Source organism: Aspergillus pseudodeflectus (assembly GCF_044049435.1).
Source record: "Aspergillus pseudodeflectus strain CBS 756.74 chromosome Unknown BJX68scaffold_2, whole genome shotgun sequence".
NCBI classification, from domain to species: Eukaryota; Fungi; Ascomycota; class Eurotiomycetes; order Eurotiales; family Aspergillaceae; genus Aspergillus; species Aspergillus pseudodeflectus.
Window position 1 is genome coordinate 963008 of NW_027263778.1, and position 14343 is coordinate 977350.

The 14343-nt window shown below is 50.8% G+C and overlaps 5 protein-coding genes across 5 annotated transcripts; 2 read left to right on the forward strand and 3 right to left on the reverse strand.

Moving 5' to 3' along the window:
* Positions 1 to 8: 8 nt before the first annotated feature.
* On the forward strand, positions 9 to 3942 carry BJX68DRAFT_84014 (putative stress response protein Nst1). Its single transcript, XM_071049859.1, has 4 exons — positions 9 to 1286; positions 1371 to 1615; positions 1665 to 3315; positions 3366 to 3942. The coding sequence occupies exons 1-4, from the start codon at positions 251 to 253 to the stop codon at positions 3836 to 3838; spliced, it is 3405 nt and encodes a 1134-aa protein (XP_070905081.1). The 5' UTR covers positions 9 to 250; the 3' UTR covers positions 3839 to 3942.
* Positions 3943 to 4556: 614 nt separating this feature from the next.
* Positions 4557 to 8204, reverse strand: BJX68DRAFT_225071 (vacuolar protein sorting-associated protein 35). Its single transcript, XM_071038343.1, has 5 exons — positions 7805 to 8204; positions 7073 to 7710; positions 6038 to 7014; positions 5421 to 5969; positions 4557 to 5357 (listed from the first exon to the last, which is right to left on the reverse strand). Exons 1-5 carry the CDS (start codon positions 7939 to 7941, stop codon positions 5040 to 5042), a joined length of 2619 nt encoding a protein of 872 aa, XP_070905082.1. The 5' UTR covers positions 7942 to 8204; the 3' UTR covers positions 4557 to 5039.
* A 92-nt stretch (positions 8205 to 8296) lies between these two features.
* BJX68DRAFT_225073 (uncharacterized protein) lies at positions 8297 to 9463 on the reverse strand. Its single transcript, XM_071038344.1, has one exon. It carries the CDS (start codon positions 9137 to 9139, stop codon positions 8561 to 8563), a length of 579 nt encoding a protein of 192 aa, XP_070905083.1. The 5' UTR covers positions 9140 to 9463; the 3' UTR covers positions 8297 to 8560.
* A 192-nt stretch (positions 9464 to 9655) lies between these two features.
* On the reverse strand, positions 9656 to 12731 carry BJX68DRAFT_225074 (transcription factor TFIIIC subunit TFC6). The gene is made up of 2 exons (XM_071038345.1): positions 11175 to 12731; positions 9656 to 11114 (listed from the first exon to the last, which is right to left on the reverse strand). The coding sequence occupies exons 1-2, from the start codon at positions 12514 to 12516 to the stop codon at positions 10252 to 10254; spliced, it is 2205 nt and encodes a 734-aa protein (XP_070905084.1). The 5' UTR covers positions 12517 to 12731; the 3' UTR covers positions 9656 to 10251.
* A 136-nt stretch (positions 12732 to 12867) lies between these two features.
* Positions 12868 to 14269, forward strand: BJX68DRAFT_84157 (uncharacterized protein). Its single transcript, XM_071049860.1, has 2 exons — positions 12868 to 13168; positions 13227 to 14269. Exons 1-2 carry the CDS (start codon positions 13133 to 13135, stop codon positions 14172 to 14174), a joined length of 984 nt encoding a protein of 327 aa, XP_070905085.1. The 5' UTR covers positions 12868 to 13132; the 3' UTR covers positions 14175 to 14269.
* Positions 14270 to 14343: the final 74 nt, after the last annotated feature.

Consider the following 14343-nt stretch of genomic DNA (forward strand, 5'->3'; position numbering starts at 1 on the left):
CCCTCCCTTTATCTGTCCCCCGGCTCAGCTTCCTCGAGAACTTGCTGGTGAGCTTTTCGATTTTTGACACTTTCTTCACGCGGAGACTCTCACACACACCCCTCCGTCTCTAACCTTTTTGCTCCGCCTCCTCCGACAGCTCTTGTGGTTGAACCACAAGATCCCCGAGAGGGAAGCTTATCCCTTGCGAAACGAACTTATGATTCTGTGCCTGCTCAGGCCACGCCCAGACTAAGCTTCCAATTCCACCATGTCCAGTCATGTGCCCGCGACAGCCCCGACACGTTCTACAAGCCGGGAAGACTCAGTAGTGAGCGACCACAACAGCACGTCAGCCGTTCCAGTAAATCGGAAGAAGCAAAAGCGAAGGGAAAAGGCGGCTCGCCTGGCCGCCGAACGGCAGGCATTGAACGGACATGCGCCCACGGATATTGTCGACGTCAACGGTTCGGGTTTGATCGCACCGGACAGCCATATATCTCACGAACACGACTCGGGGGTCGATAATACAAGCGAGGATTTGCTCAATGGACACGCGGACGACATTCAGGAACCCCCTCCATCCGAAAATAACCATAATGATATTCAACAAACAGGGAGCCGGAAATCGAAGAAGAAGAAAGGGAAGAAAGGCCGTAATGGGTCACAAGCGAGCTCTACTCCTTTATCGACCCCCTCCGTTTCATTGTCGCACGCACTCCCCCCACCTCCACCCCCGCACTCTGGTTTCCGAGACTCTTTTAAGTCGAGCAAGGAGCGCAGCATATGGAACACTTCAACGCAGGAAGAAAGAGAGAATATAAAGACATTCTGGCTAGAGTTAGGGGAGGAGGAGCGACGGCAGCTGGTCAAGGTAGAGAAGGACGCTGTTCTGAAGAAGATGAAGGAGCAGCAGAAGCATTCGTGCAGCTGTACCGTATGTGGCAGAAAACGAACCGCAATCGAGGAGGAGCTTGAGGTCCTATATGATGCCTACTACGAAGAGCTCGAACAGTACGCCAATAACACTCAAGGGACATTCGAACGAGGCCCGCCCATTGTTCCACCCCCGAGACTTTACCAACCACCGCTTCGCCCGCCCGGCCATCACACCCACACACATGGTCAATACCATCCTTCACGAGGCCGTATCCATGAGTTACCTGAAGATGACGAAGACTTGGATGAGGAATACGATGAAGATGAAGAGGACGATGAGCCATACAGCGATGAGGAGTATGAGGATGAAGATACGCGTGCTGCTCAGGCGGATTTTTTCGCATTCGGGAATAGTCTAACTGTCAAAGGTAAGGCTCCTGGAGTATTGGTTTCGTGCTTGTTTCTGGACCCCGGGCTGATTTCGCGATCTGTCTTTGCTTCGTTACATTCAGATGGAATTCTTACAGTTGCAGACGATCTCTTGAAAAATGACGGGAAACACTTTATTGACATGATGGAACAATTAGCGGAGCGCCGCATGCAGCGTGAGGAAGATACACAATACGGCATAGCTGCAGCACATCAATCTCTTCACAGCGGCCATAACCATGGTCCGCTCGACGATGAGGACGAAGACTACGAGGAGGACGAGGATTATGATAGTCAAGAGGATGAGGAATATGAGGAAGATGAAATGGTATGCTCGGCTATTTATATTCGTTTTATTATATACTGACAAATGCCAGGATGCAATGACAGAGGAACAGCGCATGGAGGAGGGCCGACGGATGTTCCAAATATTCGCAGCTCGAATGTTCGAGCAAAGGGTCCTTACAGCATATCGAGAAAAGGTTGCTGAACAACGTCAGAATAAGCTGATCGAGGAGCTCGCAGAGGAGGAAACGAGGAATGAACAACGGAACGCCAAGAAAGCTCGAGAGGCCCAAAAGCGGAAAGACAAGAAGAAAATGCAGAAGCTGGCCAAGGACGAGGAGAAAGCTAGGCGGGACGCTGAGAAGGCAGCGGAGGAAGCCGCTGCCAAAGCGGAACAGGAAAGAAAGCTTGAGGAGCAGCGGAAGAAGAAGGAGGAACAACGGAAAAAACGGGAAGCCGAACGGAAAGCCCAGGAGGAAGAGCGCGCTCGAAGAGAAGCCGAGAGGCAGAAACGATTACGGGAAGAGAGAGACAAACAGGCAGAGGCTGAACGAAGGCAGCGAGAGCAAAAGGAACAAGAGAAGAAGCGGAAAGAGGAGGCGCGGCGAAAAGAGCGCGAGGAGCGCGAGTTGAAGGAACGGCGGGCAAAACAAGAGCGAGAACGCAAGGCGAGAGAGGAATATGCGAGAAGAGAGCGAGAACTGGAAGAGCAGGAGAAGCACGGCAAACTGGGCTCGGTCCCGTCGAACCTGCATCCTGCCCCAGGGACATTCCTGCATCAGCAGTCGCCGCATCCCCAAATCGCCACGCCTGTGGTTCCAAAAACATCAACCCCCGCAAGACCGCGCGGTTCCTCCCAGCAGGGATCTCACTCTTCTTCGCCGCGATCTCAAGCAGCCAGTACGGAGGCAGCACAGTTGTCTCCCAGATCCGTTCTGGGATCATCTGTTTTGCCAAAACATGGCCCTGCCCAACATCCTCTGCTACACCACCCTTATCCCACGACCCCCATGTCACCCCTCGGCAGGCTGCCTCCTCCCGGTCTGTCCCCGTCAAACCCTCCGGGTCTTTCTGGTGTAGTCCCTCGACCCCTGGCGGGCCATGAATTGCCCACGTATCCACCGCATTCGAGTCCTTTCTTGAACCAGCATCGAGGGTTTCAGGCGCCCACTGGGATTCCGGCGCACCCAGGCATGAATGGAACCCGTCCCATGGTCCCCGGCCGAGGATTCCCCCTTGAAGCTTCGGGACTTCCTTTCCATGCCCAACCACCCCTCCCTGGTGCCTTTTTACCGCAGCCCCCAGGCGGACTACCATCCAGCCACTCTAGGCAGCCATCCACTTCCTTTGAACGATCTCCGCTTGACATAAATGCTCAGCCATTCCCCATTTCCCGCCCTAGCCCAATCAAACGCCCACCCAGCACCCAGCAAGATCACAACTCCCGCAGAGAAATGGACGAATTGAGCGCGCAATTGGGCAGCAGTGCGCTGCTTGACGACACGGACATCCCACTCACGTCATCTCAACTCTCTCAGTCTCTACCCGGTCCAACAGGAGCAGCAGCGATGCCTGGGCCTGCACGAGCCAGCTTTACAGGCTCGTCGCTGTTTCCAACTCCACTTTCAGCCAAACATAGCAACTTCCCTGTCGGTCCCGCCGTGGGTGGCAATACATGGGGCGCTCAGATGCCCTTTGGAACTCCTACCTTCCCCAGTGACCGCACATGGGGAATGCTTCCTGGTAAGTAACTGGTCTAGAACTCGAAACCGGCCCCGACTAACTTCGTCCAGGGAGTGGCTGGCCAGACAATGCCTTTGGCACCACTGTTCATCCCCGACCACATGGGTCTCGCCCTGTTACCATCCGGCTGCTAGTTATTCAAGCATGCAAGCAACTCAGCACCATGAGTCCTTCGAAAAACGCGGATGGTTATCACGATGTAAACGTGGTTCTCCGCCAGGTCGAACAGCTTCAGCCATCAAACGAGGCGCCGATTCCTCTCAAGGAAATGCTCGATATCTGTGACACAGAAGGTAACGCGCAAAACGGCGGTGGCTCGTTTTCAATTCAAAAGAGTGAAAAGGGCGAGTTTGTCAAATTTGAGCCGGACACCAACAGTGCGGCCTCTGGGAAACGCGGCAGCATTGCTCCAGGCGAAATTGGGAGCCCTCTCATCAGCAACAGCATTCCGGCGTTTGGTGGGATCGGTACACCTCCATCCTCCGTCCTCCGACAATCTTTTTCTCCTCCCGCTGGTTTCTAGTTTAGGCGTTCCCGGGTGACTTGGGGATTCTCATCTTATGTTTCCATCGTCTACATTTGGGACGAGAATTTTTCTGCAATGATTAACGTGTCCTACCTTTTCCACTCATCAGCGTCATCCTCATCACCTACATCTTTACCAGACATACCGCCTTATCTCCCTCTCTTTACCCTCCTCCTAACGTCTCCACCACCATTCTATTGTATGAATGTCCCGAATGCTCATCGCTTCGTCTTATTTTCTTCCTTATGACCTTGTTTGTGTCTTACTCTTTCATTTTCACGTTTTTGACTCGTTCGTGGACATTGCCATGTCGTGTATTCTCTATTTCATTGTTTTTTTACATCAAGAGAACCATCTGGATTCTTTACCCCATGGAGTATATGGATTTACCCCCCTGGGGCGGGGCTTCGAATCAAACGAAGAATTGCATGCATCATCGCGATTTTTATCTCGTGCGTGATCATTAACTTTTTTTTCCACTTCCAATACTCTTTTGCTCCATTTAGGTAGTATCTATAACCCTTCTGAAGAGGCTCTATAAGTAAGGAGAATGTTTTATGTAGCGTCCAATCTGGAGGACGTGTATGGTATTTGTGATGATCATGTACGGAGTTGAGTGGTCGATCTTTGAGCGAGGCGGCTCAAAGGTCAGAAACAGAGTCAGGTTGACCCACCCTCCTCCCTACCGACATCACCGGACTGGATTGCTCCTTCCTTCATGACTTCATCACCATATATATCTGATTTAGGAAGGCACATTGATCTCTGAGGTGCAATTTCCAGACTCCACTAATCGATTGGGCTTCCCAGGATACCCTGCATCTAATGTATTTGTCGTAATATTACTTGCCTCCGGGCTAGATCAAGAGGATGGAGTAGAAATACAACGAACGACATGGCAGTACAACACAGTACAATACGAGTAACAGGGAAGTCACAATTCCATCAAGCTGGACTTCATGATACAGCCAATATATTCAAAGGACATCATAGCCCGATCGCGTAGAAAACAGACAAAGCTTGCAGTGGAGAGAAGTAGCATAGCAGTATAGTGTGAGACATGGAGGGAATCGTACAAGACACGAATCTTTCGTGACATGCTTGAAATCAACAGGACAAGAGAAACAGACGCAACGAAGTCAAATCACGGTCATCGCCACCCTTGCGCGAGGAGTGGAGGCGCGGTGGTACTCTGGCACTAGGATCTCGGATCCGTGATAACCCCCTCAAACTCCCTGGAGCGAATATACTCTAGTGTCCGCTGGAAATGCCTCCTTGGGTTCTCAAGGGCGGGATTTGGTTCATCTTGATCTGTCTGGAGATTTGAGTGGATGAGTTCGATAAGGCCATTCAAGTACTTCGTCGTGACGGTCTCGTTCTGCTGATCGAAATAGTACACATAACGATTGAGTATTTCGACGAAGAGCTCGACGGAAACGGCGGTGTCCATGCAGGCGTCCGCTACACGAAGCGCACGCTGGAGGCATTCGAGGACGCGTTTGCCGTCTCGGTAGAGCTGTAAAGTAATTGTTAGAGGAATCTGATGGGTTTTTAGGATTTTTTTCAAGGCAAGACGTACATTCTTGGGATCCTCTTCGCCGCGGTGAGGGTTTTCAATCACCCACCATAAGTGGCTAGCTAGATAGACTGCACGACATTGATCAGGTTTCTTGAGGAGTTTGCTTCCGTGTAAGGCGGCCTTGGTGATTAGAGTATCGTAATTCTCCTTGGAGAAACCTCGGGTGCCGTGAAGGGCCCCGGCGATGATACAGACGGCTTGAAACTGGGCTCGGGAGTCACTGATTGAATCTTCATAAATGGTAAAGGCTTGAGCAAAGAACTCGTAGCTGAACTCTTCGAATCCGGTCTGATCGGCAACCTCGCCGCACATGATGAACAACCGTAGTGATAGATCCGCGCAACCAGGGTTTACGCGCTGATATAAGTTGTTAACACATTGATGCATAAATCGGTATAGTGCTGATGATTGTGTTTGCCAGTTGTCATCGTAATGCTCACGAGATTTGAGCTTCCGAGCCAGACGGATTGAAGAGCTGACAATGGCGGGGAAGGTGTATCGAATCCTTTCATTGCCGTCCAGGTAGGCTTTTCGAACGGCTTGTAGCAGCTACATCAAGATTAGTTGGGAATGAGGAGAAATGGGAGTGGGTCGAAGGGAAGCAAGTAGGTTCATACCTTGAGTTGTGTGTCATTCTCCGAGGCTTGTAGGAGATGAACTATCCTCGCCAGCCAACCTTGTTCTTCGACCGCTTCGTCTGATTCGCCTCGTCGCTGGTTTTGCAACCCAGGATAACCCCCACCTTGCTGCGCTCCTTCTTTTATCAAGACTCGCAAAGCTTGTAGTACCCGGTCTAGGTTTTCTGTCGACGTGATCAAGGTATGATTCTTGAGTAAACTTCGGGCAATCTCCCCTGCAACAGAGCGTCGAGTGGGATAGGACTGAGAGGTTAGGAGTGGGAGGTAGTGGGGCAGAGCTAAAGCCGTGAAAATCGAGACATATGAGCGAAGCGGGGCGATGAGCAGGTGAAGAAGGCTCTCTTGTGTTAGTGCTGCGTGCAAATCTGCGTGGTCGGTATACTCGGCAGTCTCCTTGGTAGCAAACTGAAGTACTTGGTCGACATATTCCAATTGCTCAGGGTAGGTGTTGAGCGCAAGGTTGACCAGCGAAACCAGTAATGCCATAGTGTCTGGTATTGGTAAACCACGGGACTTGATCAGGTTGACTACTTGTTCATAGAAGATGTTATAGAGCTTGACGTCTTGAGGGGCAGTGAGCTTCTCGTCTTCGCCATCCCCATTCGCCGCAGGCTCTTCCTCGGCAGGTTTCGTCGTCTCCGGCGTCTCATTTGTTGTCTTTTCGATGCCATTCTCCTGAGCAGTTGTTGTCTCCCCATGTTCCTTTGACTTATCCTTCGCCTCTTCAGAGACTTTGAGGTTTTCAAGAAGCTTCGTCACTGCGTCTTCTTCTCTCTGTTTCTTGGTATCTGGATCGGTAGATGTCTCTGCCTCGCGCGCTGCGTAAGATGACAAGCGGTCCATCAGCCCTATAACAATCTTCTTAAGGTCCACATGGGGATTGAGGCGGGAAATAGCGGAGAGCAATAGATCGAGGGTATGAAGGTGAAACTCGTCCGGAAACACTTTGGTAATAACTGGTAACGCCAAGTCAGCATTTTAGGATTCTTAAATTGTTCACTTCAGACTCCATACCTTCAAGAAGATACTCCTGTGCCAGTACATCCCGGCACTGAACGACCTGTTCTAAGAGCGCTTGCAGAATCCCAGACTTATACGTCTCCAGGTCCACCAATTGACTGAGGCGAACAACATTACTTCCCACCAGAAGCTCCAGTTCCCGGCGCTCCTGCATGCGCTTCTCCCGTTCCCGTGACGGACCCTGATGCTGAAGCCTCACCCAGAGCTTGTTCATCTCGACAAAATTGGTTAGAATGAAATTGATCGAGTCCTGAATGTTCCCCTCGGGGCCGTCCCCGGTGCCAGAGGGCAGGTAGTCCCTCGCTTGGCCAGATAGGTAGTATCTGAGAAACAGTCCACGGATCGGATGCTGTACACCTCGGCTCATCTCCATCATATCCTTCATGATTTCCTTGACCGGCGCATCCTCTACGGACATGTAGACAGTGCCGACAGTGATCATGAGGTACAGGCGCGGGATTATGTTGCCTGCATACTGAACTAATTCGTAGAGATCGGCGAGATGGTTAACGGGGTGGTTCTCTTTGAGGTACACAGAGAGATGTCGCAAGGCATCGAAGACGGCCATGTAAAGTTCGTAGTATTGCTTGGGACCTAAACTTGGCGTTCGGAGCTCGGAGACCAACGTTGACCTAGGACACAGTGTGTCAATACCATAACCACAACCACTGTTCGTTGTGATACGAATCGCATCAATATCCATTGCTGCCTGGAACTTCAACTCACCCGCATTTAAGCGCATCCATGAGTTTGCCCGGGGTTTCGAGGCATTTTCGCATCATAGCCGACTGTTGGCGCACCACCCCCAATGCCTCCTCCAGGAGCCGGCTCTGGTCTTCGGGGGGTGCTACCGACGTGGCCATGGTGGTTATCTGATTTGGTCCGGTATAGGAGGGGATTCGGAGTCAAAAGCGGAGAACTAGGTGGTCGTGGTCGCCAACAGCGGCTCGGTCTAGGCGGTAAACAATTGGGTTGACTAAGAATGAGGAGAGGGAAGCGACGACGGAGTTGGAAAGGGAAGAAACACTGAGGTAGGAAATGTTCGAAAGGATTCAATTTCCATCAATGGGGAGCGGGAGGAGCTGGAGAGGCTTAGTGCAGGAGTCGGAGCTGCTGGATAAAGTATCTAATTGCTGGCTCAACTGGCTAAAGACGTCACGGTCAGTCACCGTACTGTTATAACAATACCATATTTACTAGTAGCACTTTTAGTAATAATCCCATTCCACTAATCTAGTATGAAAGTATTTCCAGTCTATAATAATTAATCAACACCATAAAAATCACGTTAAACAATTAAAAAACCCAAGGACGCCTGGGGATGTTCATGACCAAGGACAGCCGAAAAATAACCATGTCATAATCGTGGCAGCCATTAATTCCATCAATTTTCACTCGTAATGAACCGTTACTCATCGACCGAAGAGTATGTTAAGACATTGAAGAAACCGAGCAAAGGCTCTATGCGCACTGTGTGACTCTCTAAGCCTTTACGGATGTACCATTCAGGCTCCTGTTCTCGAGAATCTTGCTTCCCGATTCAGTGGTGTTGAAACCACGAGGGGCATGAGGCGCCTGTGCGGTGCCGTTCAAACCAGGGCTAAGCTGAGCAGTAGGCTTCATATCACGAGCCTTGAGGCGGGTGTCAATAGTCTTTCCGAGAGCACGCGCGAGTCTGTCCATGGCAGTGAAGCCGCGGGGGATAGTCTCGTCTTCAGGACCAGGGGCAGGAACTGCAATAGAAGACGGGGTTGGAGTGGGAGTTGGGATAACCGAGGAGCTGCCGCCGTACGCACTCGTTTCCCATAGTGCCGTCGAGGAAGACGTCAGAGATGAAGTTTGAGTCACTGTCACGGTTTGCTGAGGTGCTCCTGGAGCAGTTACGGTTTCGATGACCGTCTCTTGAACTGGAGGCTGGGGGGGGCTTGGGTCCCCTCCGACGTTGACAACAGCATAATCTGAGCTTCTGCGCTGAACTGTAGAGTTCGAGATGGGCTGAGTCAAAGGAATAGCGTGAGCTGTGAGAGCGATAGCGAAACAGACGAGTGCCGAGGTATGCATGTTGTTGAGTGGTGACGGTTGGATGTAAGCGAGTTGCGCAAAGGTAATAAGTGCAGAAAAGGGTCGTGAGCAAGAATAAGAATAAGAGCTGATAAAGCCAGAGAGATAGATCTAGTTATGAAGAGACGATTCACGAGGCATGATAGTTAGGAGAGTCGATGGTTAGTCGAGAGGAAGGACCGTTTATGAACCCAGAGCAGGTCTGTCACAAGGGCTGGAAAAGCCAGAGGGAAAGAAAATCGTGGAGCAGGTCTTGCATAATGATCTGCAGCTTAGGCCCATCACTTTCAAGCATAATGGCAGCTGGCGCGTCCATAACGTTCTGGCTGACAGCGACGGCCGAGTATACAGGAGGCTGGGACAATCTGAGCCAAAACAACGCTATGACCAGCCACGGTCTTTTCAGGGATCATTTGCATCTACGCAATCCTTTCATGATTATGTTGTAATTGAAGGCAGATCTATGAATACAGTTTTTGAGCCTTTTGGTTTCATTCTCTCCTCAATTTATCAATCTGTATTTCTGAGCAAAGGATATGCAATGTGGATGGCCTGCTGTGGCTGTGTCTTTTCTGATATTGTGGCGGCAACGACCACTCATCAGGCAGGGAAAAAAAAAAAAGACACGACGCGAAGTTGAAAAAGACCACGATATCTATTCTTAGTTTCAGTCTTCTGCCTGGATCTTTCTACTGGACGCGCAATACCGCTGCAGCCCGATCATCCCAACACATGCAGGCTTGCATTCCTGATGATGCAAGTCTATTCTTCCCCCAAGTGTACTCCGTAGGCATACTCTGGACAGTGCGCCAAGCTAAACATCGAAGATATTATGCTGGTTCGATGGAGTCTGATGTTAGGTGGGAATGCATATGTGATTTTCTAGTGTAAGCTCGCAGCCGAAGTTATTCGGATGTCACGGTAAGATGCAGGATCATTGAACGTTTCTTGGTATGGCCGGCGAGGTGCTGAACACATATGCAGGGCAGGCAGAGCGTACGTAAGTTATCTAGCGATCATGGACATGGCCTCTTCTGACTTCTGACTCCTAACCCCTGACCGTCACACCGAAGGGGAAATGACGAGATATGGCTTTGTTCCTAAAAGACAAGTCACATTGCCAGATCTTCAATTCGAACGAGGCCGCATCCCAGCCCAGCACTCGCCCAGCCCGCGCATGATTGATTCGGATTCCATGACAAGGCCGTAACGTGGGTCTCCTCTTCGTGGATGGTGATCACCATAGTTCCGTTGATCATCTTACGGTCGCCCATCATGTTGCGCAACAGACTGATGCTCTCAGCACGAAACCCGTCGTAGAACCGGCTAGTCCCAGAGCCTCTGACATCCTCGCCTCGAGCCCAAGTGTGTGAGAACCAGGTCTGTTGCCACTGCTTCTCCTTAGAATGGAGTACTCTTCGTAGAGGATTCGTCGCCAGCACTGATCCTCCCGTACAACCAATAAGCGCGCTTGGATGCCAGAAGCTGCTTGACGCCAAGGCTGAGACGGTGCTCGGCAACCGAGCAGCTGCCATTGTGGTAAAGAAACGTCGGATGGTTAGTAGACGTACAAAGTCATTTTCGTCACTAGAGATAAAGGACTGAAGCCAGGGCGAGTATGTCAAATGGGGTGATCCCACCCTCATGCGCATGGCATCGACCACGTCTTTCTCATGATCAGCCAGCGAAGTCAATCGTGTCTCTCCATCCATAGAGGTTGTCGCCACCAGATGGGGATAGGTTGGGTAGGCAGATGCGATGTTTAGCACATAGGTCGAGTGAACTGGATGGTAAAAATAAGGTAACGGGCTTTTTGCTGGGTCGGTCTGACGTTGTACAGATGGCGGTACAATGTTCCAAACAGCGACGAATCCATTGGCACAGCCAACAGCTATGTCGCTGGAAGACAGCCAGGTCACACATGTACATACTGTTGAAGGAGGTTTCGCTTCGAACAGAGGGACATCAACTCGGTCTTGTTTCAAAGGGTAAGCATGGTGTTATCAGAAAAGTGCATAAAAAAAGAAGAACTCACGGAAACCAGTCCTGTTGGGGTCTCTGCTGATTTTCACATCAATGACCCTGACATAGCCATCGCCATATACGCCAGCAAGGAGCCCAATGGTTTTATCAACGTCTTCGTCATCTTCGTCCCGAGGCGCTCGGCGAATAGGGCACCATGCAATTCGCCTCAAATCACCCCAGCAGGTACCGAGAACTAACCGTAACTTGGGTATGGAGCTCATATCGATAGATTTTGTGATGCCGCCCCCTTTATCGGCTTTGAAAGCCCAGAGCTGTAGAGCACACGGATAAGGAGCTGACGGCCGAAATGCTGGAGCTGCGTAATCTTTCAGAGGATCTGGATAATCGTCCTTTTGCTCACTTGAAATCGGAGCGGTTACGGCCAAATACTGGGTGAGACCGCTTTGGTTAGGTGCCCACGCAACGGCCTGCACGCGCTGGCCGACATTGATGATCCAACCTTGACGCTTTTTCTTGGGTTGTTTGGAGCCTGCCGCATCAGTAGTCCGCCCATCTTTTGCCTCTCCCCATGCATCTCCCAGGTTGATAACATCATATTGATCGAGAGTAAAAGCCATTTGTTTGTTTGCGGGCCCGACTAAGACGGTATGCTTGCCCTCCTTGGGCCTCGGCATGAAGGACTGACGAGCCTCCATCTCGGTAATCGGTTCAATTTGCTGCCGCGTTCTTAACCGTTCTCTAGTACCATCGCCGTAGTACCAGTCCCAGCCGCGGGTACTCTCCCTGTCCAGGTCTTCAGGCTCAACACCAAACGTCGAACCGTATTTATAATCTCGCAGAGTCTGCGCCTCATCTAGGGATATTCGAGCCGGAAAAGTAGAATCGAATCCCCGAGTCCACCGATCTCGCGCATATAGGGCGGCTAGAATATCCCTTTCATCAAGGCCAAACGTCGCCTGCAGATGAACGGATTTGCCAACATGCTCAAATGGATTCCAAATTCCTCGAGAATGGGTCTCTTCACCAGTGAGGACACCGGTGGTAGTAGGTGGCCGCTTCTTGACGGATTTAGACTGCGGTGTTTTGGGCGTTTTTGGTTGGCGGCGACTACCTTTCGTTGCATCCTCATCCCCAGCGTCGTCGCCAGCTCCGGCATCCTCATCTTGAGAATCGTCGTCTTCAAGGTCATCCTCCGCCTCCTCTTCTTCCAGGGGGCCTACCTGGAATTCCTCATCGGAGGATTCGTCATGGACAGGCTGTTTGCCCTTGTTTCGTGGGAGTTTGTTTGATTCATCGAAGAATTTTGACTCCAATTCCTCATCAACGCCAGGATCCAGCGTGTAGGATTTCCGGACACCGGAGAGGCGCCCAGATCTACGAGTTGATGGCATGCTATAGCCTTAGCAGCAAGGAAGTGTGGATCAAAGTCCTTGGGCTTCTCATGCCGGTAAACAGTTGACGGTTGAAGAGCGCATTACTTTTGATCGCTCAAGCAAGTAAAGCCATATAATTCAATCAAAGATATCCAGATCAGCCGTGACAGAACACTGCATGAAGAGATATTTGGGTCCGAAGAGGAGGTGGAAAGAAGATGAAGAAGAATTCCCAGGAGGAAAGCATGGACTGGTTCAAGGTTCAGAAGTACGGAGTAGCTACTATACTATCTCGGACTAGCTGAACTTGGCGTGAATTTTACCCTCTGTGACAGTATCTCCCAATGAAACTACGTATTTATTCTTGACCTTTTTTTCTCACCCAGCTTCGATTTATGAATCGTCTGCAATTGACGAAGACCCTTTGAGATTCCCAACCTAGTTGGATGATATATACCGGGGCTATTTACTGTATGCCAGCGCGAACCGAGTTTTCGGGCGACGATGTTGTTCTACAGTGGGGCGTAATTAGAACAGTTAACTGCTTCATTCTACCCCGCCGACTTGAGAGATTCCAATCTTCAGCTTTTCAAGGCACAACCTGAACCTACTAGGCATCATCTCGAATATCAGCATGACCACCTCTTATCCTGGAACTCTACACCATTATGTGCGTGCAGTCCCCGGCCTCCCATCACTGGCCACTAGCCAAGTATTAACAATTCCAGGCACCCCGCTTGACAGCCTTCGAGTTTGGCCAGCCACACACAGCTCCCAAACCCCATAGTATTCTCTTCATTGGCGGCCTCACAGACGGGCTCTACACAGTGCCGTATGTCCAAGAGATTGCAAAGGCTGTAGAGCCCACGGAATGGTCCCTCTTTCACCTCCTCCTTTCCTCCTCCTACGGTGGTTGGGGAATAGGTAGTCTTGACCAGGATGTCGAAGAAATCGGACAATGCGTCGACTACGTCCGTAAACTGAAGCAAAGCTTTATCTCTAGCACCGCTAACAAAGTGGTCATAATGGGTCATTCCACGGGAAGCCAGGACGTTTTGCATTACCTGCATTCGCCGAATCCACTCCCGTTTAACCCGGATGTTGACAGGGTGCAAGGGCTTGTTAGGCCGGCTGTAGACGGGGCAATCATGCAGGCGCCTGTTTCGGATCGTCAGGCAATGCTTCCATCTGTACAGGGTAATTTGGAGGGACGCGAGGCGTATGAGAAACTCGTGGAGTTTGCGCGCAGCAAGCCTGCTCGGTCGATTTGTCCAATTGAGCTAACTGGGTTGGTTGGGTTGCCTCCAGATACACCGGTGAATGCCAGGAGGTTTTGGAGTCTTGCGAGCCCTGAAAGTCCAGAAAAACCAGCAGAAGATGATCTGTTTAGTACGGATCTGACGGATCAGCGCCTTGACCAGACGTTTGGGCGGGTCGCGGAGAGAAAGCTGCTACAGGGAACGCTGGTGGCGCTGTACTCTGGGAGCGATGAGTATGCGCCAGAAGGAGTTGATAAGGAGGCATTGCTGGCACGGTGGAAACGCGCCACAAATGCTGGAGAGAAGAAGTGGGATGATGAAGCCAGTGGAGTCATTCCTGGCGCAAGTCATAATGTTCGAGGTGAGGGACAGGCGTGGTTGATTGAGCGCCTCCTCAACTATCTGAACCGAGTTTGAACCTGCAGCTCCTAAGATAGCCGATAGAAACCTATGAAGCAACAGGGACTTATTATGAGTTATGAGACGTATGTAGTGAGCTCGAAGCATTAATAGTATACAGCACATAAGAAAAGAGATGCGGTGGTCATCACACAGACAGATATAGGTCGGAAGAGAAAAAAAGAAT